The sequence below is a fragment of the Malaclemys terrapin genome, chromosome 7 (assembly GCF_027887155.1).
Source record: "Malaclemys terrapin pileata isolate rMalTer1 chromosome 7, rMalTer1.hap1, whole genome shotgun sequence".
Taxonomy (NCBI): domain Eukaryota; kingdom Metazoa; phylum Chordata; order Testudines; family Emydidae; genus Malaclemys; species Malaclemys terrapin.
In genome coordinates, this window is record NC_071511.1 from 127,995,040 (window position 1) to 128,021,708 (window position 26,669).

At 55.1% G+C, this 26,669-nt stretch overlaps 2 protein-coding genes across 3 annotated transcripts; one reads left to right on the forward strand and one right to left on the reverse strand.

The window, feature by feature from the left end:
• Positions 1 to 383: 383 nt before the first annotated feature.
• On the forward strand, positions 384 to 17,416 carry ENTPD7 (ectonucleoside triphosphate diphosphohydrolase 7). Of its 2 annotated transcripts, none has more exons than XM_054034351.1 (12): positions 384 to 627; positions 4,309 to 4,491; positions 7,894 to 8,099; positions 8,410 to 8,560; positions 9,045 to 9,148; positions 9,681 to 9,737; positions 10,313 to 10,461; positions 10,546 to 10,712; positions 12,059 to 12,383; positions 13,784 to 13,869; positions 13,994 to 14,155; positions 14,635 to 17,416. In XM_054034351.1, exons 1-12 carry the CDS (start codon positions 620 to 622, stop codon positions 14,861 to 14,863), a joined length of 1,827 nt encoding a protein of 608 aa, XP_053890326.1. In that variant the 5' UTR covers positions 384 to 619; the 3' UTR covers positions 14,864 to 17,416. The 2 variants fall into 2 exon arrangements, with proteins under 2 accessions (XP_053890326.1, XP_053890327.1); XM_054034352.1 differs by lacking the exon at positions 384 to 627 and adding an exon at positions 2,799 to 4,207.
• A 786-nt stretch (positions 17,417 to 18,202) lies between these two features.
• Positions 18,203 to 26,637, reverse strand: ATP6V0E2 (ATPase H+ transporting V0 subunit e2). The gene is made up of 4 exons (XM_054034356.1): positions 26,481 to 26,637; positions 26,359 to 26,406; positions 19,604 to 19,752; positions 18,203 to 19,213 (listed from the first exon to the last, which is right to left on the reverse strand). Exons 1-3 carry the CDS (start codon positions 26,582 to 26,584, stop codon positions 19,659 to 19,661), a joined length of 246 nt encoding a protein of 81 aa, XP_053890331.1. The 5' UTR covers positions 26,585 to 26,637; the 3' UTR covers positions 18,203 to 19,213; positions 19,604 to 19,658.
• Between the last annotated feature and the right edge of the window lie 32 nt (positions 26,638 to 26,669).

Genomic DNA, 26,669 nt, shown 5'->3' on the forward strand with positions numbered 1-26,669 from the left:
CTAAACAGACCCCAAATTGAGCGCGTATCTTCAGATGACCCCGCCCAAAGGGGCAGACTCACACTGGGGCCTCTGCGATTGGCCCGCACTCCGGGCACATTGGCCAAAGAGAGGGCGCCACTGATCAGAGACTCGGTGCTTGATTGGCCACGGCCGTGACGTAAAAGGAAACGTTGGGCTCTGCCGGCCGGGGCAGCGCAGAGACCCTTTCATTCTGATTGGCTCCTCGCTCCTCGGGGGCGGGGTTCCGGCGCAGGCCAGGGCCTCGATTGGGTTTTGGAAAGATGGGCAGGTCCAATACGATCCATTCAGATGGCGAAACTTGGGGAGCCCGCCCCTTCCCTCTCATTGGCTGGCTGCTGTCGCCCTGGTGACGTGGCTACCGCTGCAGCGTCCCCGGCGCAGCTTGCGGCGCGGCTGGGGAGAGGAAGGCTCGGGACCGGCGGAACTCCCCGCCACTGGCTCCGCGCCCGGCCGCCGGGGAGGAACCGGCCCGGGACCCACCTGCTGATGGCGGGGGCGGCCCCGCCTGCTCGCGCCCGCCCGCCCGCCGGGGCCCCTGGCCAGGCCCAGGGGGCGGGGAGGTGACGTGCCGCGGCCGAGTCCGCGCGCGGGGCCCATGGCCAGGTGAGAGCCGCGGGCCGGGCCCAGCAGGAGGCGCCGCGCTGCGGGACGGCCGGCGCTGCTCGGCCCTGGGCCCGGGGGTCCCGGTTCCTTCCCGCGGGCATCTCCCGTGTTCCCGGCCAGGCCATTGCCGAGCGCCGCCCGCGCCCCAGCCCCAGCCCTCGCCGCGCCGCGTGAGACAGGCCAGGGACCGCGCCGCGGCCTCCCCTCACACAGGGACTCGTGTCCTGGGCCCGTGTCCTGACCACGGCCCGTTCCGCCTCCTCTGGCTCGCACCCTGCTCGCTATTCCTGTAGCGCGGGGGGGGGGGGGCATCCTCTGAGGTTTGCTGTAGCTTCAAAAGGGCCGGGGACTAATTGTTTCTCGTGTCTGACATTGCTTTTGGCCCCCTTTTCGCGGGGACTCCAGCGCTTTGAGGGGGGAAATGGATCGGTGGGATCCCTTGGTTTGTGGATGCATATATAGAAAGTTGTACGCAGTGGTGTTGTAGTCATGTTGGTCCCAGGATGTTACAGAGACGGGGGTGGGGTGTCTTTTGTTGGACCAACTTCTGTTGGTGAGAGAGATGAGCTGTCAAGCTTACACAGCTCTTCAGATCTGGGAAATGTACTCAGGGTGTCACAGCTAAATAGAAGATGGAACAGATTGTTTAGCATAAGTAGTTAACACACATTTCAAGGTTAAGTGACCAGTTAATATTTCTCCAGTCATGGGAGGCGGGGGGAGAGGCTGTGGGAGCAGGTTTGCCTGGGTTACAGATGGCTGTAATGAGCAATCAACACTGTGTCCTGTTGTTCAGAAAATGAGTGAAGAGCATGGACTATGTTTACATTACACTAATGCTGCTACTTACTAGAGTCTCCATCTTCCAGCAATTTCCTTAATGCCATTTTCCTTAACAATACTTCTAGAGTAAAATCAGAGTCTGCACATACATTTTAGAGCACTTTGAAATATTAACTCTTAAACCAGAAGTTTTGCTCTTAGGCAAGACTTCCACATAACACCCACGCAGAACACTGGCAAGGCGCAGCTAATGTGCTGAACAGACAGTCTCCAAAAGCTGCAAAGGCAGGACTCAAACTGGCAGTGGGTGGGTGCTGCTCCGGGTCAGTGACCACCCACTTACTCTGCTGTTAGGGTACCTGCAAACATTTTGATTTGCAAGAGTCTAGTCCTGCTTCAGAGACACAAATGACTTTCTCTAGCTTGTCAGTTTTGCTCAAGCCACAGTGTAAGTCCAAAAACAACAAGGAGTCTGGTGGCACCTTAAAGACTAACAGATTTATTTGGGTATAAGCTTTCGTGAGTAAAAACCTCACTTCTTCGGATGCATGGAGTGAAAGTTACAGATGCAGGCATTATATACTGACACATGGAGAGCCTGCATCTGTAACTTTCACTCCATGCAGCCGAAGAAGTGAGGTTTTTACTCACGAAAGCTTATGCCCAAATAAATCTGTTAGTCTTTAAGGTGCCACCAGACTCCTTGTTGTTTTTGTAGATACAGACTAACACGGCTACCCCCTGATACTTGACAGTGTAAGTCCAGCTTTTCTCCCTGAATAGTTTTAAAAATATTATTTCCCCAAAGGGGCAGTGGGTGTTTGACAAAAGCTGTGATCAATCCTGAGCAGGTTGGGGAGAGTCAGAGCCATAGTTTGAGCCCCAGATGTGCCAAAAATATTATGCAAACTGTAAATTTTTGATGTCACATGTTTTTCTGGGGGGGGAGGGAAGGGCAGGGCATCTGTGGCTTGGGAACCCCTTGCTCAAATGTCCTCCCATTTGGGTTGCTATCCTTACCCCAGCCCCATGAGGCACAGCAAATTTCAAGACCATCCAAGTCAGCATTTGGATTTTAGAACACTTAGAAAATTTGGCTACTAAACAATAAATTTTGTCTCAGCCTTAGCTATAGTAATGGTACGGTCCCACTGCCTCTCCTGAGTGAGCAGCTCATCTCAAGGGTACAAGGATCCAATGCTGCGGGGGGCGGGAGACAGGAGGGCGTTGCAGGGGAGGCCGCAGGGTGGGGTGGGGGAAGAGGTGGGGATTCAGTGGACATAGCGTACTTAGATTTCCAGAAAGCCTTTGACAAGGTCCCTCACCAAAGGCTCTTACGTAAATTAAGTTATGGGATAAGAGGGAAGATCCTTTCATGGATTGAAAACTGGTTAAAAGACAGGGAACTAAGGGTAGGAATAAATGGTAAATTCTCAGAATGGAGAGGGGTAACTAGTGGTGTTCCCCAAGGGTCTGTCCTAGGACCAATCCTATTCAACTTATTCATAAATGATCTGGAGAAAGGGGTAAACAGTGATGTGGCAAAGTTTGCAGATGATACTAAACTGCTCAAGATAGTTAAGACCAAAGCAGACTGTGAAGCACTTCAAAAAGATCTCACAAAAGTAAGTGATTGGGCAACAAAATGGCAAATGAAATTTAATGTGGATAAATGTAAAGTAATGCACATTGGAAAAAATAACCCCAACTATACATACAATATGATGGGGGCTAATTTAGCTACAACTAATCAGGAAAAAGATCTTGGAGTCATCGTGGATAGTTCTCTGAAGACGTCCACACAGTGTGCAGTGGCAGTCAAAAAAGCAAACAGGATGGTAGGAATCATCAAAAAAAAGGATAGAGAATAAGACGGAGAATATCTTATTGCCCTTATATAAATCCATGATATGCTCACATCTTGAATACTGCGTACAGATGTGGTCTCATCTCAAAAAAGATATACTGGCATTAGAAAAGATTCAGAGAAGGGCAACTACAATGATTAGGGGTTTGGACCGGGTCCCATATGAGGAGAGATTAAAGAGGCTAGGACTTTTCAGCTTGGAAAAGAGGAGACTAAGGGGGGATATCATAGAGGTATATAAAAGCATGAGTGGTGTGGAAAAAGTGAATAAGGAAAAGTTATTTACTTGTTCCCATAATATAAGAACTAGGGGCCACCAAATGAAATTAATGGGCAGCAGGTTTAAAACAAATAAAAGGAAGTTCTTCTTCACACAGCGCACACAGTCAACTTGTGGAACTTCTTGTCTGAGGAGGTTGTGAAGGCTAGAACTATAACCGCGTTTAAAAGAGAACTGGATAAATTCATGGAGGTTAAGTCCATTAATGGCTGTTAGCCAGGACGGGTAAGGAATGGTGTCCCTAGCCTCTGTTTGTCAGAGGCTGGAGATGGATGGCAGGAGAGAGATCACTTGATCATTACGTGTTCGGTTCACGCCCTCTGGGGCACCTGGCATTGGCCACTGTCGGAAGACAGGATACTGGGCTGGATGGACCTTTGGTCTGACCCAGTATGGCCATTCTTATGTTCTTAATTGGTGTGTATGGGGTGGGAGGAGGAGGTAGAGGAGAAATCTGGATGTTTAAAAAACAAACCAACCCCCAAATCCATCCACTAGCATAATGTATAACTGACAGACCATCACACCCCAGTGTACTATACACCCCTTCCTGCCGCCTTAGGGTGTGGACACTGCCAAGCACACTGGGAGCCAGTGGCAGGCTGGACAGTGCATCTGCACCTATGAAGGAGGGCCTGGGGACATTCCTGGTAAGTGAGTAGGAGGCAATGTGGGCTTGAGGGCCCTGTAGGATCCTCCAGGTACCTGCTGGCTTCTTGTGCTCTCACTGCTCCCTTCTGTCCTCTTTCAGAATCGGCATTTCCTGCCTGTGCCCAGCATCATGGCATTTCACTGTGCCCCTGGTGAGCCTGTGTCCCCGTCAGCGACTGGCCCTGCTGGGACTCTTTCTTGGAGTCTGTCTCCTGCTACTCATGGCAGCCACAGATCTGCGCCGTTGGCGCTCCTCTCCCCCCCCAGACAAGCAGTTTGAGAGGTGAGTGAGCCCTGAGTTGGAGTCTCTTCATTGTGCCTGGCAATGGAAGAGGAGCTTTGGCAACACAGACATTTCAGAAACGTGGTGAAATGACAAATCAGTGGGACGCTGTATGACTTGGCTGTGGATTAGATTATACAGGCAGGATAGATTATGCCATGAAGGCAGGGCAGCCGACCAGGAAACAGAGAAGATTCCGTAGAATCTAGCGAGAGAATTTTTGAGGGGAGTGGACCACATAGCAGGATCTGTACACATCCTAACCCATAAGAATGTGATTATACGTGTTGGGTTAGCAGTCTCTTGCCCAGAGACTGGAGACTGAATGCACAAAGTGGAGAGGGATCAAAGTCTAATGAAAACAGTAATAATGTGTGACTTGGTATAAGCTAGTGATATGTCTCAGCAGGACAAGGTTTAGAGAAGCCATTTCTTGATACCTTAAACTGCTTCTTGAAACTGCTAGTTCCAGAGCACACAAGGAGAGAGGTTATTCTCACCTTAGTCCCGAGAACATGCAACAGCTGATTTAAGAAGGAGGCACAGCTGATCTACTAGGCGGTCTTGACAACAGTATAATCAAGTTTAGCATCCTCAGGGGAGAGAGGGTTGGGACAATAAACTTCAGAAAGGGGGATTTACAATAAAATATTTACAATAGAGACTCAACAATAAAAAAATAAGGAAATTAAATTCCTTAGACTGCCTGGAAGCTGCTTACACACAACATGTCCCCCTCTGTGTATAGACAACAGCTCATAGTAAATTGTTCAGAGAAACAGAAACATTGTACTAGTATGAGGAGCTCTGTGCTTTGCTTTCACTCTTTGCTCAGAGCTGTTACCTTCGTCCTCACTAGCACTACTTCCTCTGGGGTTTCAGGCAGATGATCCTGCCAGGTGCACGTGTTGGACCTCCCAGCCACTTAGCCCTTTTCTGTCACTTCTGAAGAACAGCACAGATGACAGAAATGTTATGCAGTTTACTTCTCTCTGGGTGACCCCTGGTCTTGAGTCCCGTATCTTCTCCATAACCTGACGGGTAGCATCCAGCAAGAGAAGTGTGGTGCTTTGCATTCACCCACAGTTCCTCTCCAAGATGATATTGGAATTTAAAGTTAAAAGACCCTTGGTGCTCTCCTTGGAGTGGACTAAATCCCTCAGCAAGTCTACCCAACTCCTCCTTTCTCTGGGCACCAATTCGGTGGACAGTGCTGTTCCCAAGAGTACTAAGGATGTCGAACCGTATGTCACATTGCATCTGTCATCTGGCTGGCTTGAAACTAGAAGGCAACACTAGGCTGCCGCATCAGCCTGTCTCAGGGGTGTCTCCATCACAGCTATGTGCAAAGCTGCTCTGTGGTCCTCTCCCCTGACGTCCCCAAGTGTCAGTGCTTGCATTGGCTACCAAGAAGGAGTCCTGTTGCAGCCCCTCCACCCTACAGAACTCATTTCCAAGACACAGAGGCCAGACTCTCCTGCCCCCAGGAAAAGCTTTGCTCTCTCATGGGGAGCCCAGGATTAGCAGTTGGCCAACCATTTTTACAGGGTTGTGTCCCTAATTGCTGCTCCTCCTGCGCGTTGAATGTTGTCTGAAGCTGCCCTTGGAAGAAGGGATTTGCTCCTTTCTGGGTCTGTGTCTCTACATGTGGATTAAAGAAACCCCTCCCGTGGCCGTTGCTTCTCATTGCAACTTCTCTCTCTGGTTGGAGCATCCCTTGAGCCCCTTATGCCCCCGGAGGGAGAGTCCTGCACAGATGGAATCTGTAGAGAAGGGGAAATGGCCAGTCAGGGCTCTGCCAGTGCTGAGGCAGTGACAAGACTGGGGCCTTGGTTTGCTCTTCTGAAGAGCTCATCCATCAGGATGCTCTCTTCCGCCACCCCCAGGTTGGAGGGGCCTCTCTCTTCCCAGTTTTCATGCCTCATTGGACATTGAGCCTCTCGATTTGGCTGTTTTTCCTGGGAATTTTGTGTCCTGCATAATGGAGGGACTGTGGAAAGTTCGTGAGGGAATAGCATGGGAGTGGCACGTGACTGACATGAAACTGCCGTGCTATTGGTGCCCGTAAGCTCTGGGGGAGCTCCAGGGGTCTCACGTGGCAGGGCTGAGAGGCCAGAGTGAGTCCTGCTGGAGCAGCATCTCCAGAGACACAGGATCACAAGGTCAGTAATTTTTCCCCTCCCTTGTCAGAGTGCCGAGGGCTCTGGCTGTAACACAATTACTCCAGAAGCACAGGGCCTGTGAGGCGCCAGCTCTGTGCTGGGCAGTTCCACTTTCAGTACCAGCTTCTGGGCTCAGGGAAGGGCAAGCATGTCCCCCCGGTGCCGCTGTAATTGAGTTGAGGTTGTTTGTTGTCCATATTCTAGCCCGGGGGTCATCGGAGCCTCGTGGAAGCGGATGCTCTGGGCTGGGTAATGGTGCTGAGCCAGGGCATCCTAATTCTGTTATCACTTTTACTAATGGAAAAGCGAAGCTGCCGCCCCTGGTTCTGCCCTGCCTGCGGGCAGCTAGCATTGCGCTGACTCAGCCAACGGGCACAGCCGCATTTGCAGTTGGCGGGGGGCCTGCGAGGGAAGGGATCAATCAGCCATATTGATCGCCTGCCCTGAGGGTCCAGAAGAGCTCGTCAGGGCCCCGAGGGAGTCTGGAGCTTTCTTGCCACTTTGGAAGCAGAGCTTTGAGGGCAAGTACTTTGTGCAGCATCAGCAGAGCCTACAGCGTGGGCTAATGAGGAGCGAAGGCCCCTCAGTCTGTGGGTGGTTACACCTGCCCTATGGCCTCTGGAAGGACAGACCAGACATTGTGTGGGGGCGAAGCCCTCCTAGGGTTCGCTGTTAAAAGTTCATGTCCCTGGACTCTGCCATCAGCCACGGCCAAGGCCTTACAGTGCCCCTGTATGATGGGTGTGTGTGGGGGTGACGGTGACTCCTCCCTGACTCCTACAATCACTGGTTGATGTTCTGACCCGGATATTCAATCCCCTGTGGCTGATGCCGAACGGTTGGCGCGAGCACTGTCCTGCAGAGAGGAGAGCTGGTAGACACCTCTCCTGGCTGCTGGGGTGGTGGGGGCTGGTGTCTGAGGAGCCTGCCCAGCTACAGACACTGTGAGTGGAATTTCCCCAGCATCACAGCTGCCCTGACTGCACGAGATCCCTCCCAGTGCACCCTGGGTGGAACTGAGTCCTTGCTGGCTCGTCCCATCTGCTCTCTATTCTCCTTCCCTGTGTAAGGCCCACCCAGGTCTCACCCGTAGGGAGGCAGTGTTGTGTGGAACAGGCTGCCTCCCAGCGCTCATGCTAGCCTGATCTTGGCCATGCCCCTGTTGCTATGGGGCTGTGCCTTGGGTGGCCCTCTGCTCCTCCTGCCTATTGGGCTGATCCTCCCTCTTCTGCTCTCCTAGGTACCTGGCACGGGTGGGAGACCTGCAAGCTACAGACACAGAAGACTCAACGCTGAACTACGGGATTGTTGTTGATTGTGGGAGCAGTGGCTCCCGGGTCTTTGTGTATTTTTGGCCGCCGCACAATGGGAATCCTCATGACCTTTTGGACGTCAAGCAGATGAGAGACCAGAGCAGCCAGCCCGTTGTCAAGAAAATCAAACCAGGTCTGTGCCCCTTCTTCCCTACGCGAGCCCCTGCTGCAAGGGTGGGGGACTGATCACTTGCTCTTCCTTTAATGCAGGTGGGGACAGGGCTGGTGAAGGCCATGCAGGTGAAGGAGCTCGTCCACTCTGTAGTCTGGGGCAGTGATCTCATCCCTTCGCCTCCCTCAGACCGGGGGGTAGTTGACATGCTCTTAGTCCCTGCCCTGTGTCTGAGTGACAGAGCTTTGCTCCCAGAGGAGCACTTCTAGTCTGCCTTTCTATGTGTGTATGTGATACTGATTTCTTACTCGTTTCCCCTTTCCCCATGCAGGGATCTCTGTGCTGGCAACAACTCCTGAGCAAGCCAGTCACTACATGCGCCCGCTGCTCAGCTTCGCTGCAGCTCATGTGCCGGTAAAGAAGCACAAGGAGACTCCGCTCTACATCCTGTGCACGGCAGGCATGAGGCTGCTGCCTGAGAGGTGAGTGCTCCCCATTGCACCTTGCTTGTGTCACTGGGTTCCTCCAGTATTGGGGGCACCCAGTCACTCGGCGAGCCAAGGAGGGCAGGGAATTCCTGAGAGAACCTTGGTGCCACACGCAAGGGAGAAAGGAGCATGCCGCTCTGAGACCAGCCAGCAGGTGTGCTGGGGGCAGAGGGGATGGCTTGGGGAGCTCAGTATGTGGGGACAGAGGGTTGGCTTCAGTAATCCTGGAAGGGTCTGGATGGGGGTGTTGGAGTCACTGCAGCCTTTGTGATGGGGGACAACATTTCAGTCTTAAATGAAGTAGCTGAAATCCCAACCCCCCAGCTCCAAACCAGAGTGGGCATGTTGAGGGGGATCCATTGTGCTCTAACCCAAAGGGAAGGAGAGGCAGCCGTTGAGCAGGGTGCTCACTGTCTCTCCTGTGCCTCCTGCAGGCAGTGGGGGAACGCTCACTGCCTGTCTCCTGTACCCTCCGCAGGCAGCAGGCTGCGATCCTGGAGGACTTGGTGAGGAATGTGCCCCTGGAGTTTGATTTCCTCTTCTCCGAGTCGCAAGCTGAAGTGATCTCAGGGAAGCAGGAAGGTAACAACAATACCTAGCTCCTCTAATACCTATATGTGTGTTATGAGTAGGGAGCCTGGGGGAGATGAGACTTCACTGCAGCCACTGTTGGCCCAGGTGCCCGTAGGAAGTGGCTTGGCTGCTCCCTCCTGCGGAGTGTGGTTCTGGGAGCTGGTGGTGCTAATTGTTTGTATGGGAGGAGGGACTGGATGCCGGAGTGGGGATCAGTGCTGCACAGGTGTTGTGAGAGCCCCAGTGCATGCTCTGAGAAGGTCTCGCTCTGAGGCCAGACGGCATAGGCAAGGCGAAGACGATGGGTCTTTGTACACACTGTTCTCTGCCACTGAGCCGATAATGCAGATGCACCAATCGGCTGGGCTCTGCGCTCCCTTAGGCCTGATGGAACTGTCCTGTCAGATGCTGAAAGAACCCCCAGAGTGCTGCTCCTTCTGCAGTCCAGGGACTGCAGATTCCAAGAGCTAACTCTGGCTCCAGCATCCTGGCTGCTGCGGGCGCTTTGCTTAACGCACTGGTTTGTGTGTCTCCCCCGCAGGGGTCTATGCCTGGATTGGGATCAACTTTGTCCTGGGGAGATTCGATCACGAGGAGGGTGAGTCTAGCCAGTGCCTGCGTCTCTCTCTAGCTTGTGGAGCTGGGGTGGGTGGAGCTCTGCTGGAGTTGACCCAGCACCCAGAGCAAACCAGGGCCTGGCACGTTGACAGCCCCTGCTCCAAGGCACCAATTCCCCGCCGCAGGGGAGGAAGAGTCCCTGAGCCCCAGTCGGGTGGGGAGAGTGAGGTAGTAGGGTGGTGGGGCAGTGATGAGAGAGGATGGGAGGGGGAGGGGACAGGGCAGTAGAGATGGGATGGGGTGGTGTTTGGAGTTGGTGTCTCAGGATGTTGTAGGAGCAGAGGCTTGCAGGGATGGTGGGATCTCTTTAGTTGCCGTCAGCCATTTATGCCACTTTGTGGAGCTCCCTGCATTAGGCAGCAACCAGATGGGATCCTGCCCCGTCCCTGTCCCCCACAGAGTTTGGTTCCCAAGGCCCTGACCTGGTGGGTGAGGGGGCAGGGAGGCTGCCCTGTGAGGTTGGTTCCTGGGACCCTGTCAGAGGTGTGCAGGGCAGGAGGCTGCCCTGTGCACTTTGGTCCCAGGATCCTGCTAACGTACTCCTGTGGGCTGCAGAGGAGGATGCGATGATCACTGTGGCCCTGGGGGGTCAGGCGGAGTCCCTGGTGCGGAAGCGGACGGTGGGGATCTTGGACATGGGCGGTGCCTCTCTGCAAATCGCCTACGAGGTGCCCAGCATGGAGACCTTCTCCTCCCCACAGCAGGTGCGTATCTTGCCGCCAGGGCAGGAAAGCAGCCCTTGCAGGCCCCAGGCTTGGCCCTGCTGCTCACCCCTCTCTCTGCCCTAGGAGGTGGCTGCCAAGAGCCTGCTGGCTGAGTTCAACCTGGGCTGTGATGTGCAGCACACGGAGCACGTGTACCGTGTCTACGTCAGCACCTTCCTGGGCTTTGGGGGCAACTTCGCACGGCAGCGCTACGAGGAGCTTGTGCTGAACCAGACCCGCGCCCACAACAGGTAACGCTGCCCCAGGCTCAGCAGACCCCCACTGGCACCTGCCTGCAGGGGGGAGTTTCTCGAACATTCCAGCCCCTGGAGCTGTAGGGCCCATAACAGGAGGGTGACCTGTGTGAGGTCTAATCTCACCCTTTAGGCTTCTGCAGAGATTGCTGATGGTGTAAGATGACTGCTTTAAAACGGCCCCCTTTAGTCTGCAGGGCTACCCCCCATGGGTGTGCCTTGGAGCTGGAGGTCCTGCTGTCTCTGAGTATGCGGGAGCCAGCATGTGGGCAGTCGGGGTTCTATTGGCTGACGCTAACAACCATTGGCCCTGCAGGACCAGCCCAGCCTGTGGGGGGGCTGGGTTCTAGGCACTCCCCGGGAGGGGCATGCGCAGGGCTCACTGCCCTTGTTTTTATCTGTTTGGGGGACTCCCCGGTGCTCACCCAGGGTACCTACCTGTTCTCATGGGATGCTCTCCTGGTGCCTGGGATCTCCCTGAGGGTGGTGAGTTATGATGTTAAGCTCCAGGCAGCTGACTTCTCAGCTCTCCAGCCCATCCTCTCCTGGGATTGATGCCGGGTGCCTCCCCCCTGTGTGGGCAGTGCCTCCCTGCAGCCCATGCCAGCCTGTCTCTGGACCCACCATGGGCTTGGACGGCACCAGGGCCCTCTGCAGAGGCTTGCGGATTGGAGGGAGTGGTTGCTTGTGCCAGTCAGGGTGAGATTCTGCAGCAGGTTCAGGCAGATGGACGAGGAGGCAGCAGCTAGTGCAGCTGTATGACCACACGTGGCCCTAGGGCCCAGAGCACAGCGCTGCCCTTCCCAGTACCCACTGCACCCTGGAGTCTGTTGTGCCTCAGTTCCTCCCCTCCCTCAACTTGGCCTCTCCCACGTCCCCCAGTGGGGTGACGCAGCTGCAGGAGCCCATGTCAGCAACTCTCCGCCTCCACGCTGATCCAGTCTCTCTCTCTCGACGTTTCTCTCCTGCTCTCCATTTCTCTAGCGCCCGTCTCGGAATGCCATGAGGAGTTGTAGCCAGGGCCAGAGACACTCAGTGCCCAGAGCAAACCTCCCTGCCAGAGCTTCAGGGGTAGTCTAGTGCTGGTAACCCTGTTTCTGCTGCTGAGGCCTGGGGCTGTGTCCTCCCGTTGGGTGGGCAGGGTGTCCCTTTGGCAGCTGCGTGCTCTTTGCTGCGTGTGCTTGTCAGGTGGGCAGGGTGTGTAGCGGTGGGCTGCGCTTGCTGGGGTGTGCCCAGGGGGTGAGTCAGCACTCAGAGGGGTATTCCCAGTGGCTGGGGCAGGGGGCACAGCTCTGTCAGTGCAGAGCCTCGTTAATCAGTCTCTTCCCTGGCTCTTGTTCCAGGCTGCAGGGCCAGCAGATGGGGACAAGCGCCGAGACACCCTTTCTGGATCCCTGCCTGCCTGTGGGGCTCGAGGACACAGTAGAAAGGGGTGGCCAGACCCTGTATGTCCGAGGGCAAGGAGACTGGCAAACCTGTGCACAGTTGCTGCGCCCCCTGCTGGCAGGGGTCAACGGCAGCCAGGCCTCCCTGACCCACACTTACCAGGCGCCCATTGACTTCAACAACAGCGAGTTCTACGGCTTCTCTGAGTTCTTCTACTGTACTGAGGACGTGCTGCGTCTCGGGGGCCACTACCATGCACATAGCTTCACCCGCGCTGCCCAGGTGAGAACTGCCCTGACCTAGTGCCTGGGGGCTGGGCTGCACCTGGAGGGCCACTCTGCCCAGGTGAGCACCACCCTGACCCAGGGGATATGCTGTGCTGGGGGATGAGCATGTTACTTTGTGCCCGGATTCACTTGTACCGCCCTGACCCTTCTCTAGCTCCCAGGGGGATCCTTCCCTGACAGGGTTACTGGCCTAGTGGATGGGGGAAGCAATAGATGGGATTTCTTGGTTTTTAGTGAGCCTTCTGGTGCATTCTCAGAAACAAACTAGGGAGATGTGGCCTACATAAAATTACTATAAAGTGGCACACAACTGGTTAAAAGACTGTGTTTGCTGTCCAACTGGAAGGGTGTACCTGTCTAGTGGGGTCTGACGGGGTCTGCCCTTGGTCTGGTGCTATTTAAAATTTTCCTTAATGACTTGGAGAGTGTGCTTATAAAATGTGCAAATGACACCAAACTGGGAGGCGGTTGCTGGCACTATGGAGGACAGGATTAGAATTCAAAATGACTCAGACAAAGTGGAGAATTGGTCTGAATTCAACAAGATGAAATTCAATAAACAAGTGCAAAGTGCTTCATTTAGGAAGGAAAAATGAAATGCACAACCACAAAATGGGGACTAACTGGCTAGATGGCAGTACGGCTGACAAGGATTTGGGGGTTAGTGGATCGCAGATTGAGAATCAATAATATGCAGTTGCAAAAAAGGCTAATCTCATTCTGGGGTGTATTAACACGAGTGTTATGTGTAAGACCCAGGAGATAATTGTCCTGCTTTATTTGGCACTGGTGAAGTGTCAGCTGGAGCACTGTGTCCAATCCTGGGCACCATACTTGAGGAAAGGTGTGGATGAAGTGGAGAGTCCAGAGGGGAGCAACAAAAATGACATGTTTAGAAAGCCTGACCTATGAGGAAAGGGTAAAATAACTAGGCATGTTTAGTCTCGAGAAAAGAAGTGTGTGCGTGGTGGGGGGGGATAGTTGACAAATCTGTTAAGGGCTATTATAGAGACAGCGGAGATCAATTGTTCTCCATGTCCACTGAAGGTAGGGCAAGAAGTAATGGGCTTAATGTGCAGCAAGGGGGAGTTAGATCCGATATTAGGAAAAACTTTCTAATTATCAGGGTTGTTAGGCTCTGGACTTGGCTTCCAAGGCAGGCTGTGGAATCCCCATCACGGGAGGTGTCTAAGAACAGGTTGGACAAACACCTGTCAGGGACGGTCCAGGTTTACTTGGTCCTGCTTCAGTGCAGGGGGATAGACTTGAGGTCCCTTCCAGCTGTACATTTCTGTGATTCTATTTGCTATGCTGGAGGGGAGTGCAGTGTCACTGGTGCTGCCCTGTGCCTCCTGACACAGTGCTGACAGTGCTCTCTCTCCCTTGCTGCCCCAGGATTACTGCGGCCTGAGCTGGTCGGTGCTGACTCAACGGTTCCAAGAGGGCCTGTACTCACCACATGCAGACCATCATCGGGTCAAGTAAGGAACTTCCCCTCACCACGAGCCCAGCTGGGGCTCCTGTCAGTGTGTGTCTAGCACCAGGGGCTCTCAGAAGCAGGAGGCCCTGGTATTTGGCTGATTGTCCCATGTGCTCTGTCTGTAGGTATCAGTGCTTTAAATCTGCCTGGATGTACCAAGTCCTTCATGAGGGCTTCCACTTTCCCCTGGATTACTCCAGCCTGCACACGGCCCAGCTGGTGTACGACCGTGAGGTGCAGTGGACCCTGGGAGCCATTCTCTATAAAACACGGTTTCTGCCACTCAGGTAAAGCAAATTTGAGGTGGGATCCCAGGGGCTGCCCCCAGTGCTTGGCCTGCAGAGGGGCAGGGTATTGCCTGAGGGGATTCATAGATTCCAAGGACCATTGCGATCATGTCATCTGACCTGTATAGCACAGGCCAGATAATGTCCCTACAGTAACTCCTAGGGAGAGCTTTTAGAAAAACATCCCATCTTGATTTAAAAATTGTCAATGATGGAGAATTCTCCACGACCCTTGGAAGATTGTTCCACCTAGCAGTTGCACACCAGCTCGAGCTCCTGGCTACTCCAGTCCCAGCAACGGCACTGTAGGGAGCAGGGCAAAGGCAGTGGCTGTAAGGGGAGAGCCTGACCTTTCCCAGCAGGGGGCACTGTAACTGCAGGGAGTAAGCCAAGGTGCATGTGCTGCATTGCCACCTTTCATGTTAATTCTTCAGTGGTGGGTGCTGACCTCTCTTCCTTTCTCTTTCCTCCCCACCTAGGGAACTCCGGCAGGAGAGCAGTCGACAGGCCCACAGCCCCTGGCTCCGCCTGTCCTTCGTTTACAATCACTATCTCTTCTTCGTCTGCATTCTGGTGGTGCTGCTGGCCATCATCCTCTACCTACTGCGGCTGCGCCGCATTCACAGACGGCAGCTGCGCGCGGCTCCGCTCAACCTGCTGTGGCTGGAAGAGGTGGTGCTGTTGCCAGGCCAGGAACTGGGGCCATAACCCTGCCACAGCCCAGGAATCTGTCTGAGCCACAATTCAACCTGCTTCTAGGTTCCAGTTCCAGCATCTGAACTGGAACCTAGGCTGAATGACAAGTGCCCAAAGTCTCCTGTCAGGAGATCCATCATCTCCTCCTCCTAGAGCCAGAACCAGAGTCTGACAGGACATGGCTCTGGGGCTTGTATTTCTGACAAATGCAAAGGCCGGAGGGACTTCCTGCTGAGGCAGGAGAGGTGACACCCGCTAAGAGGTGGCATCAGCAAGCAGAGCTAGCACTTCCTACTCATGGAAGTGTGAAGGCAGCACAGTTGTAGCATTTCCTCTCATCTGCTGTCTTGCAAACCTATGGAACTCACTGCAACAAGATATCAGTGAGGCCTAGAGTTGGTAGGATTCAGAGGATGACTAGACACTTGAGGGACCAACAAGCACAGCTGCTGTGCACTCTGAAAAGTCAATCCTAAAGGACTTAATTGGCTAAGCTAGCGTCTGCCTGCCACGCAGCAGGGATCCCTAGCCCCTAAGTCTCTATCCTTTGGCCCCGTTGCGGACACACAGGAGCCCCTGCCCCTCCATCTTTACAGGCATGCTGCAGCCTTTGCTCAGTTTCTCTCTCCAAGGGGCAGGACTGGCACCTGGACCCTGGCTTTATGTGCAGGCTGTGTCTGTAGCAGGCGGAGGAGTGGCTGGAGCTGGCCAGCAAGCATGACATGCTCCCTGGCTCCAGGGAGTTGCTGTGACAGCTTGGCCTGTAGTGCCCAAAGGGCCAGAGAACCTCACCCCATCTTCACAGAAGGAGGGGTTTGACCCAGCAAAAAGGGCTGAGCAGCAGTGAGTCTGTTTCTATTGATGTGGGGTACCCTATAGGGCATAATGCCCCAGTCTGAGCCATGGGGTTTCTTGATTTCAGACAGGGGGAAGCACTTGGAAACTTCATAATTCTGTGCTGAACTGGGTTTCTTCTACCAGAAGCTGTTTGAATGAACATTCTCCCTCTGCCCCCATCCCAGTCTCAGGGCTTTAAGCCTCCCTCCAGCCCATCTCTATTTGGTAAAGAGGTGCACAGACCAAATGCTGCATCCCAGCAGCTCTCACCCTGGGGAGGGGTTCTCTGCTACCTCAGATTACATTTGATGTCTTGTAAGGGCTGATACTGGCCCCAGCAATGGGACTGGAAGAGCCCATAGCTTGTTTTCTGGCAGGGGAGGCAGTGGTTGTCCATGGGTGGGCAGGGGCATTCTTCATTCCAACCCTGTCCCACACTCATTTGCTGCCAAATCACTTTCCCTGCCCCAGCCAGTGCTACTCAACTTGGCCATGGACCCCTGCTGTAACCTGGCTCCAGAGGGCAGCTCTGGAATTCTGGCCAGGACTGCACTGGGTCTCTGCAGGGTTCTGAGTCTTCCCCTGGAGGAGGAAGGACAGGCCCTGGTCTGCGTCCGCAGCCAGCTCCATGTCTTCTGCCTCCAGGCCCTGCAGCAACCCCTTTGTGGTTCAGGTAGTCTGGTGAGGAGCATGTTGGGGACCACCTTCCTCCACCACCTCCACTATGGCAGCTTTTCTTCTCTAGCCTAAGGGTCTTCCACAAGACCTCTCTGAGCTGCTGGCCTATCAGAGCTGCCTCCAGCCATGAAAGCTGCTATTGGTGACCAGGTCAATTATAGCTACTGAGGGGGGCAGACCTCCCCTATCTTCATGTGCAGGTGGCAGAGTTCCCTGTGGTGTGCCAGAGGCTGGTCCTGGCAGAAACCACCTGGACTATAAGTGGGGGGACTGGGTGGAGCCCCAAGCACTTAGTCACACTCCAGGAGCTGGGGGAGGCCTTGTTACTCACCTCTTGGGTTTTCTTGAGTGGGTCCTGAGAGAGGGTGCTCCCCACCCATCCCAGTCCCCTCCCCTCCCCTCCCTAATCTGAGCTGGCTGCACACCCTGCAGCCAGTTTGGTTTCAAACTATGCCAAGGGAACACCTATACATGCTTGTGCGCCACGTGTTTCACTTCCACACCATCATGTCCTGATTACAGGTGGTAGATCATCCCACCACTTTGTGAGAGGGTGAGGAACCCCAGTGAGCCACTCTCTATACCACATTGGTCTCACACCCCACCAGGGAAACTGAGACCTCCTCCTGGCCCTGGACAAAGTGGCCATATACATGCCCAGGAGGAGGATACTGGGTGCATTGTGAACTAGTTCTGGTCCTCCCTGGTCTCATGCATCCAGGCAGAGTTCCTATGGGTAGCACCCACGGGCTCCTTAGACAGGTTTGAGGAGCAGTGGGGGTTGTCTGCTCAGTGTCCCCAGATGGAACTCCACTCCCATCCCTGTTATGCTGTATTCATTTGGATCCTTGGTCCAGTGGTCCCTCCCACAAGGCTGAGGGAGGGGCCTTTAGACACAGGTGGTCTTGCACCCACCTGCCTCCTGGACATTCCAATAAGGCCTCCCCTCCTTGGGCTGGGCCCTGCCTCCACTGTTGAATGCACTTGGATTACTTGAACCCCACCTGCTCCAGTTACTAGAGCAATAAACGATCCATCAGCCACCCACAACAGCCTCTTTGTCCATATCTATGCTGGTAACACGCTCTTGTCAGCACTCACTCTGGCCTCTGCTGCAGGAGCTCTTCCCCTCCCTGCTCTCCGTGGGAAGAGACCCCAAGGTGGAAGCTTCACCCCGTGGCAGATGCTGTGTCTCACATCAGACCTTGGCAGTTATCAGCACCTGTTGTTGCCCCAGATGCTCAGTACAGCATGGGTAGCTCTGATCCAGGCTGCACCTACTGACATGATCACTGCAGAGGGCACCTGCATGACCTGCTGACACCCAAGGGCAGGCACTGCAGTGTTCCACCAACCCCCTGAGAACAGCACAAAGCCTTGCCACCAGGTGTCCTTCAGCTAGGAGGGATATCAGCCCTCCCCCTTTACCCTCCCTAACCCAGCAAGGCACTGGCAGGGGCCTACACCAGGACCGGGGTTACTGAAATCAGCCATTGTTATTCCTAGATCACAGTAGGCTTGAGACACAACTGTGCTCACAGCTGTTACAGCAAGGCAGCTGGACTCAGCTGACACTGCCTCCAACACAGGCCGTGCTGAGAAGACCAAGACCACACCCGGAAACAGCACCATATTACTCAGAAGTAGAGATCAGGCAGAGTGTGTTCTGCACCCTCCCTGAAACTGTTCCAGTGCCAAGCACAGGCAAGGCCCGTATTTCTTCTCCCCTGCAGCAAGGTCAGCGTAGGGGGTAGGGGAAGGAAGAGATGCTGCACCTAGGGCTTTTCCTAGACCTTCTAGCAGCGGCAAGGGAGACTAGAGCTGTTGCTGCTAGAGTCACTTACTAGAAAAACATTTATTTTCACAACACAATTTTAAACACAAAACAAGACAAATACACTGCAGTTAACCAATAAATATGGGAAAGGGAGGGGTAGGCCAGGACACTGCCCAGATTGTCAGCACCTGCCCCACAACCAGAACACACAAGGGGGAGTGAGAGTGGGAACCCTCCCAACAGAGAAGAGGCTGGTATCTGTGGCACCAGCTCCAGGACCTCTCTCGGGGAGGGAAAGAGGGGCCCTCTCCCTCTAGACTGACACAGGAGAGTCCCACCCCGACCTACCCACTCACCATGACTTCTAGCACAGCACTCCCTCCCCCCGTCAGCATCCTATTCCTCAGGACTCACCCCCAGCAATAGTCAGCAATGGCCACCAATCAGTAGGGATGCTGCTCCAGGGCCCAGGTAGCACCGAGGGGGCTCCGTGTCCAGAGGATGTCTCGGGTTCTGGTTCTCACATGCACAGGCCAGAGGATAGGGGCTGCCAGGCGCAGACGAGGCCTAAGATTCTAGGGTGGTTTGGTTTGGGGGCAGGATTTCATGCAACAGGAATCATGAGGTTAAACTCAGGTCTCCACTCCCTGCTTTAAGGGCTAAACAGAGGCAACGTGCTGCTCCCATGCTTGATCAGCAGCACGTCGGGGTCCTTGTAGCGAAGGGGCGGGGTGGGCTTCAGCACCAGCCAATTCCTTGGGAACCACAGAGCTCAACCAGCCACTTCAGACTCTCTCCCATGCTAAGGAGGTGGGACTTCCCTCTACAGCGCCTGGCTCAGAAAGGGGAGCTTGGGCCCAGCTCTGCTAGGGGAACCCCTACTCCTCAGGGCCCATCTTGGGGTGGGGGTCATGCCTCAGACAGGGCTGCACAGGTGGCCCTTTGCTTTTTGGTTCCTCGATGCAGTGGCTCAGGTGTGGTGCTGCAGGTGGTCTGACCTGGGGTCCAGCTCTGGCAGGACGGCACTGGAGGGTGCAGAGGATGGGGCAACATCTGGATTTCAGAAGGAGCTGAGAGAGAGCGACAGGGAGATGTTTAGTGCCAAACTCTTTCCCGTGAAGGGGACCCAAAGAGCCACCCCAGGGAGAGGGAGACCCACTTACAGGGGAGAACGGCCCTCTCCTGGCTGAACCCAGGGATCCTTGGTTTGGCTCCAGAACAGAGCACTAACGGGCAGTAGCAAACCACCTTCCCAAGGAGTCACTGAGACACCAAAGCCAACCGGAAACTGCCCGGGCAGCTGCAGCGTAAAGCACCTGGCTTGCACGAGTTCATTTCTGTAAAGTATCTCTTGCCCCCACCCCAAGCCATGCCAGGGTAGCAGATCAAGGGAGGGCCTATGCCACAAACCCTCAATTCCCCAACTCCAGGTGGTTTGTCCCACAGGAGGCTCAATTCACCATGATAGATGGGTGATCTCATCTCCTTCCTGGTACCTTCTGGGCTGGACATAGGTCACTCCCACAGGAAGCGCACATACCAGATGGTCTCATTCTTCAGCTGGGGCCCAAACAGGGGGTTTGCCTGAGCCAAGATGGCTATGAGCCAGCTGCAAAGAACAGACAGTGAGTAACTCTTCCCCCGTGGAGACTGGCAGGAGCTGCCAGGCACTACAGAACACCCCAAAGGGAGGGTACACTAAGAGGGCACGGGTGGTTCAAACTCAGGGTTTGAATCTGGAGGTGGCCAAGAGTGAAGAAATGTGCTAGGCATCTGGGTAAGAAGCGAGAGGAATTGGAAATGACAGGCTTGTACACTCTGGGCACTAGAGCAGTATTGCCATAGTGGAGATGCTTCCCACAGCAACAAGGAGGGTTTTCCCCATCACTGTAGGAACTCCACCTGTAGCTAGGCTGACAGAAGCATTCTTCCAGCAGCCTAGCCAGGTCTACTCCGGGGGTTAGTGGCATAGTTATGGTACTCAAGTGTGAATTTTCCACACCCCTGAGCAACACCACTACGCCAATCTAACGTTCAAGTGTAGACCAGGCCTTGCTATAGCTGCTATTACTGAGACCCTGTGGGTCAATTCACATGACTGGAATATTAAAGTCACTGGTTACAACCTCTTATAAAGGATGGAGTAGCTAAAAGAGGGGTGTGGGGAAGTGGCATTCTACCTGAAAGACACTTATTGATAACTCAGAATCACAGGTTCTTGAGTGTATATGGATTCATGTGCTAACAAAGCCCAGGATGGGGTACTGGGGCAGTCTGTTACAGAACACTGAATCAAACCAGAGAACGGGTTAAGTTACTCCTTAGGCACATGGGTGTAAGGTGTAGGGGGAAAAAACAAAACAAAACAGGGGACTTCTATGTGGGAGATCTGGCTGCATGAGCCCTCCAGCATAAGAAAAACTTAATTTCTAAAACTTACAATTTTCTAACACAAAAGATGTATTGCTCCCAATATAAGGTAACTACTTTCAATCTCAGTAGGATGGATAAAGACGGATTAATCATTGGACAGGAAGTTGGTGGTTGCCTAGGGATCATGATTTGATTACATTCAGTATGGACAGAGAACAGTCCCAACTGGTAATTTTTATCTGTCTGTCTGTGTCTGTCTCTCTCACACAACTTCAAAAGGGCTAATTTCCCAAACCTGAAGAAAATTGTGAAGTTGATTGGGAGGAAAATTTTAGACAGAAAAATGTGAATAAAAATTAGGCGTTTCTTTATGAAGAGCTTCGTAGATGGCCAAAAACCCCACAATTCCATAATCAATAAAGTGGACCACTTTGGCTAAAAGCGTATCCTGGTTCAGTGGGAAAGCGAAGGCAGATATTAGAAATTTATATAAACACACTAGGGGAGAGGGGGAAATGGGGAAAAACAGCAATTGATATAAATTAGTTATGAAGTGTAGAAAACGTATAAGGGAAGTTGAAGACTGCAGGAAAAAGTCCATGGCTGGCACAAAGAAGGTACATTAGCAATAAAAGAAATCTTAACAATAGTCCAGGCCCATTACTTGATGAGATGGTAAAAGAGGCAGAAGTGTTCAATCAATAGTTCTGTTCTCTCTGCCCCACTGATGTTCATTTTAGTAAGTTTTGCAATATCAGGGAAATTCCAGAAGAGCGCTAATGTGCCAAAAGGGCAAGTGGGATTACCTAGGTAATTACAGGCTGGTTATCTTGACATCAGTCACAGGCAAGCTAATGGAAAAGCTGATACCACCTCAAATCAATAAAGAATTAAAGGATGGGAATATATATAATTAATGCCAGTCAACATGGTTTTATAGAAAACAGGTCTTGTCAAACAAACTCAGCTTCATTCTTTGATGAGATTACAAGTTTGATTGATAAAGGTAACCGCGTAGTTGTAATATACTTAGACTTTTGTAAGGTGTTTGACTTAGTACCACATGACATTCTGATTAAAAAATTAGCACTATACAATATCTGTAGAGTACACATTAAATGGATTAAAAACTGACTGACAATTCTGAACAGGCAGTTGTCAATGGGGAATCATCATCAAATGGAGGTGTTTCTAGCGGAGTTCTGAGGAACCAGTTCTAGGCCGGACACCATTCAATGTTTTTATCAACAGCGTGCAAGTAAATATAAAAGCACTGCTGATAAATCTGCAGAAGACACTAAGATTGGCAGAATAGTAAATAATAAGGAGAGGACAGTCACCTAGAGCCATCCGGATCACTTGATAAACTGGGCCCAAACAATTTGCATGTTAATGCAGCCAAATGCAAGGTCACACCTCTAGGTACAAGGTGTGCAGGCCATCATGTAGATGAAATATAAAACTAGAGAATAAAAGTGAACTTAAGTTTGGTTGAAGAAATGTGTTGTAAGGAAGGCCCTAACTAGCAAGTAAAAGAAACCAAGAGTTATAAGGACAGAAGGAAAGAAGTAGGGAGAATGTGTGGCTCAAAGAATAACTGATGAGATAAGGGCATGTTTCTAAAAAGAGGCCTCCGGCGATAGGGGTGACAACAGATGGTTTTAAATAAGCCAAACAATCGGTCTTAAAATGAGCCAACATGGCCCTTCCCAACCCATACCAGTGTTATCTTAAAAGTAAAGCCTATGTGAACCCAGGTGCAATGGATAAACTGTTTCTTATTTAGCGTGTGAATAGTTGTCTAGCCAAGTGAAGGGATCTTCAGTGGTGTGATTCAGTTCTTCTAGGCCACCGCTGAACCTAGTCAGCAGGCATTCATCGACTGTGCGTCATCGTCTGTGTTGCATCGCAGCTGCACAAAGCCCCAGCGATACTGGTTGGCTGAACAGAGACCTTGCCCGGTCCGGAACCTGTTCACCAGGGACCACTGGTGATGGGGCAGTTCAAACCCAGTCAGGCAAATTGTGGGATTGGCAACCAGGGACTGGTTGGGGATTATAACAGATATCCATTCCTCTCGCCAGAGTGTTCCCACCCTAACATCCTGGCCTGGCAGATGAGACCATAATGGGCGACGTGACAGCAAACGTGCAGCTGGTGGTTTTAAAAGGTCATTGTGCAGCAGCAGGCTTGAGTTGGCTCATACTTTCTCTAGTAACTTGCCAGTGGCAACCTCTCGTCTGATGGGAGGAGGAGCGATAGTGCTCAGAACTGGAAGCCATGGGAGTAGAGTCGGACACAGGATGCTGGAGATGATACGCATGGCGGCATGTAACTGTGTATCCGCCAGATTGGTGTGTGATGTTAGACTCCAAACTGGTTTGCAGTACTCTGCCACCAAATACGAGGCGGCAAGAGCTGACGTCTGCAAAGTTGGAGCTCGAGCACCTCATGACGAACCTGCCAGTTTGCTAAGAAGATTGTTGCGTCTTAAGTTTAGCTGTTATCTTCTTCAGGTGGGCATGGTAACTCAGTGTGTGGTCTAAGGTCACACTTAGATTGATCAGAAGGTGAAGCATGAAGTAGAACTGCTCTTTCAGATAAACATTCAGTTCTCGGCTAAACTGCTGGGCAGCAAGGAGGGAGGGAAGGCCTTGGGGAGAAAGGTGGTTGCAAATGCTATCTGGATTAAGACTGGACATATGGGTGAACTGTCTACAATTGGTTTTCAGTTGAAGTCAGTGCTTGGCTATGACATCACTTGTTTGCTGAAGGGTATAAATAGTGAACACTTAAAGGGTTCATTGCTAATACCTGCCTGCCCACATTGGAGCCGAGCAGTATGGGTCCAAGCATCCTTGGGCTTATCGTGCTTGTAAGTATCTTGATCACATGCTTATAAATGTTTTGTTACTGTCTGGACATAGTAAACTGCTTATTATTTAGGCATGTTTAGAGCAACTGTATAAATGCCATTCAGACCTTGGATTTAATAAAAGAATTTCTGGTGAAATAAGTGTCATGATAATGCCGAGGTAAATAATAATAATTCCAACACTGCCCTACAGAATGCGGGTCTGTATTCCAGAAAGCAGTGACTCCAAGGAATTTAAGGGGTCACAGTGGTCAAGCAACTCTATGTGAGCTCCCCTGCCATACTGTGGCAAAAAGGGCTAATGCATTCTGCAGACGTAAAAACTGGGGAGTAGGAGCACAGAGGTGATTTTACCTCTGTGTAGGCACTGGCGAAGGCTAGCATTGGAAGAGAGTCCAGTTCTAGTGTTCATATTGAGAAAAGGATCTTGAAAAACTGTAGAGGGCACAAATGCCTTTGAAGGAGAGATGTTGCTAGTTTAACCTGTTTAGTTTATCAAAACTAAGATGGAGAAGTGAGTTCCTTACAGTGTAAAAGAATCTTCGTTAGCAAAAGATACAAGGTACTAAAAGGCTCATCTATCTACCTGAGAGAGACAGACCAAGTCAATGGCTGATTGTGGGGACAGGCAAATTCAAATGAGAAAGAAAAGGTTTAAATGTTTAACAGTGAGGGTGAGTAGCCACTGGAACAGCCTCCCAAGGGAAGCGCTGGATTCTCCATCTCTTCAAACCAAGCTGACAGCTCAACACAGGGGAACTGGGGGAAGTTTTATGGCATTTCTGTTATAGGGCTGGTCAGACTAACAGTCCCTCTGCTCCTAGAACTCTCTGGAGCCCACAGCACAGGGCGTGGGGGGGCGGTGAGGGGGCCCGGGCAGGGCGTGGGAGAGCAGGCGGGGCGGGGGCGCAGCCGGGCAGGGCAGGGGGGGGGGACCACACTCCTTGCGGAGGGGACGCCCCGAGCCAGGCGGGGGCGGGCAGGGCGTGGGGGTGGCTATGGGGGCGCAGGGCGGGGGTCCCACCCCCCCTGCGGAGGAGACGCCCCGAGCCAGGCGGGGGCGGGCAGGGCGTGGGGGTGGCTATGGGGGCGCAGGGCGGGGGGTCCCACCCCCTTGCGGAGGGGACGCCCCGAGCCAGGCGGGGGCGGGCAGGGCGTGGGGGTGGCTATGGGGGCGCAGGGCGGGGGTCCCACCCCCCTTGCGGAGGAGACGCCCCGAGCCAGGCGGGGGCGGGCAGGGCGTGGGGGTGGCTATGGGGGCGCAGGGCGGGGGATCCCACCCCCTTGCGGAGGGGACGCCCCGAGCCAGGCGGGGGCGGGCAGGGCGTGGGGGTGGCTATGGGGGCGCAGGATCCCACCCCCCTTGCGGAGGGGACGCCCCGAGCCAGGCGGGGGCGGGCGGGGCGTGGGGGTGGCTATGGGGGCGCAGGGCGGGGGATCCCACCCCCTTGCGGAGGGGACGCCCCGAGCCAGGCGGGGGCGGGCAGGGCGTGGGGGGGCTATGGGGGCGCAGGGCGGGGGATCCCACCCCCTTGCGGAGGGGACGCCCCGAGCCAGGCGGGGGCGGGCAGGGCGTGGGGGTGGCTATGGGGGCGCAGGGCGGGGGATCCCACCCCCTTGCGGAGGGGACGCCCCGAGCCAGGCGGGGGCGGGCAGGGCGTGGGGGTGGCTATGGGGGCGCAGGGCGGGGGTCCCACCCCCCTTGCGGTGGAGACGCCCCGAGCCAGGCGGGGGCGGGCGGGGCGTGGGGGGGGCTATGGGGGCGCAGGGCGGGGGATCCCACCCCCTTGCGGAGGGGACGCCCCGAGCCAGGCGGGGGCGGGCAGGGCGTGGGGGTGGCTATGGGGGCGCAGGGCGGGGGTCCCACCCCCCTTGCGGTGGAGACGCCCCGAGCCAGGCGGGGGCGGGCGTGGCGTGGGGGGGGCTATGGGGGCGCAGGGCGGGGGGGTCCAACCCCCTTGCGGAGGGGACGCCCCGAGCCAGGCGGGGGCGGGCGGGCGGGGCGCGGGGGGGCTATGGGGGCGCAGGGCGGGGGTCCCACCCCCCTTGCGGAGGAGACGCCCCGAGCCAGGCGGGGGCGGGCGGGGCGCGGGGGGGCTATGGGGGCGCAGGGCGGGGGTCCCACCCCCCTTGCGGAGGGGACGCCCCGAGCCAGGCGGGGGCGGGCAGGGCGTGGGGGTGGCTATGGGGGCGCAGGGCGGGGGATCCCACCCCCTTGCGGAGGGGACGCCCCGAGCCAGGCGGGGGCGGGCAGGGCGTGGGGGTGGCTATGGGGGCGCAGGGCGGGGGATCCCACCCCCTTGCGGAGGGGACGCCCCGAGCCAGGCGGGGGCGGGCAGGGCGTGGGGGTGGCTATGGGGGCGCAGGGCGGGGGTCCCACCCCCCTTGCGGTGGAGACGCCCCGAGCCAGGCGGGGGCGGGCGGGGCGTGGGGGGGGCTATGGGGGCGCAGGGCGGGGGATCCCACCCCCTTGCGGAGGGGACGCCCCGAGCCAGGCGGGGGCGGGCAGGGCGTGGGGGTGGCTATGGGGGCGCAGGGCGGGGGTCCCACCCCCCTTGCGGTGGAGACGCCCCGAGCCAGGCGGGGGCGGGCGGGGCGTGGGGGGGGCTATGGGGGCGCAGGGCGGGGGGGTCCAACCCCCTTGCGGAGGGGACGCCCCGAGCCAGGCGGGGGCGGGCGGGCGGGGCGCGGGGGGGCTATGGGGGCGCAGGGCGGGGGTCCCACCCCCCTTGCGGAGGAGACGCCCCGAGCCAGGCGGGGGCGGGCGGGGCGCGGGGGGGCTATGGGGGCGCAGGGCGGGGGTCCCAGTCCCCTTGCGGAGGGGACGCCCCGAGCCAGGCGGGGGCGGGCGGGGCGTGGGGGGGGCTATGGGGGCGCAGGGCGGGGATCCCAGCCCCCTTGCGGAGGGGACGCCCCGAGCCAGGCGGGGGCGGGCGGGGCGCGGGGGGGCTATGGGGGCGCACTCACAAGAGGTAGCAGCACACGGCGCCGGTGACCAGCATGGTGATGGTGACCCTGCGGAGAGAGAGGCCGGTTAGCGCGGGCGGGGGCGGTCCCGCGGCGGGGGCGGGGCGGGCCCGGGCTCTTACCCGCGGTTGGGCCCCTTGGGCACGAACCAGGGCGCAGCGACGCCCACGAGGCCCCAGAAGGCGGAGAAGAGGATCAGCGGCAGCGCGAAGCTGTGCGCGGTCATGGCGGCCGGGCGAGCAAAGCGAGCCTCTTTCGCCCCACCAGCGCGGCCACCGTACCGAGCCGCGGCCCCGCCCCCTCGAGACCCA

Excerpts from the sequence above, each read along its gene's own strand:
- ATP6V0E2 (XM_054034356.1), bottom strand. The coding sequence starts at position 26,584 with ATGACCGCGCACAGCTTCGCGCTGCCGCTGATCCTCTTCTCCGCCTTC. Across the intron at positions 26,407-26,480 it reads CCCAAGGGGCCCAACCGCGG|GGTCACCATCACCATGCTGG; the intron begins GTAAGAGCCCGG and ends CTCTCTCCGCAG. Across the intron at positions 19,753-26,358 it reads GCCGTGTGCTGCTACCTCTT|CTGGCTCATAGCCATCTTGG; the intron begins GTGAGTGCGCCC and ends TGTTCTTTGCAG.
- ENTPD7 (XM_054034351.1), top strand. Across the intron at positions 9,149-9,680 it reads GATCTCAGGGAAGCAGGAAG|GGGTCTATGCCTGGATTGGG; the intron begins GTAACAACAATA and ends TCTCCCCCGCAG. Across the intron at positions 10,462-10,545 it reads CCTTCTCCTCCCCACAGCAG|GAGGTGGCTGCCAAGAGCCT; the intron begins GTGCGTATCTTG and ends TCTCTGCCCTAG.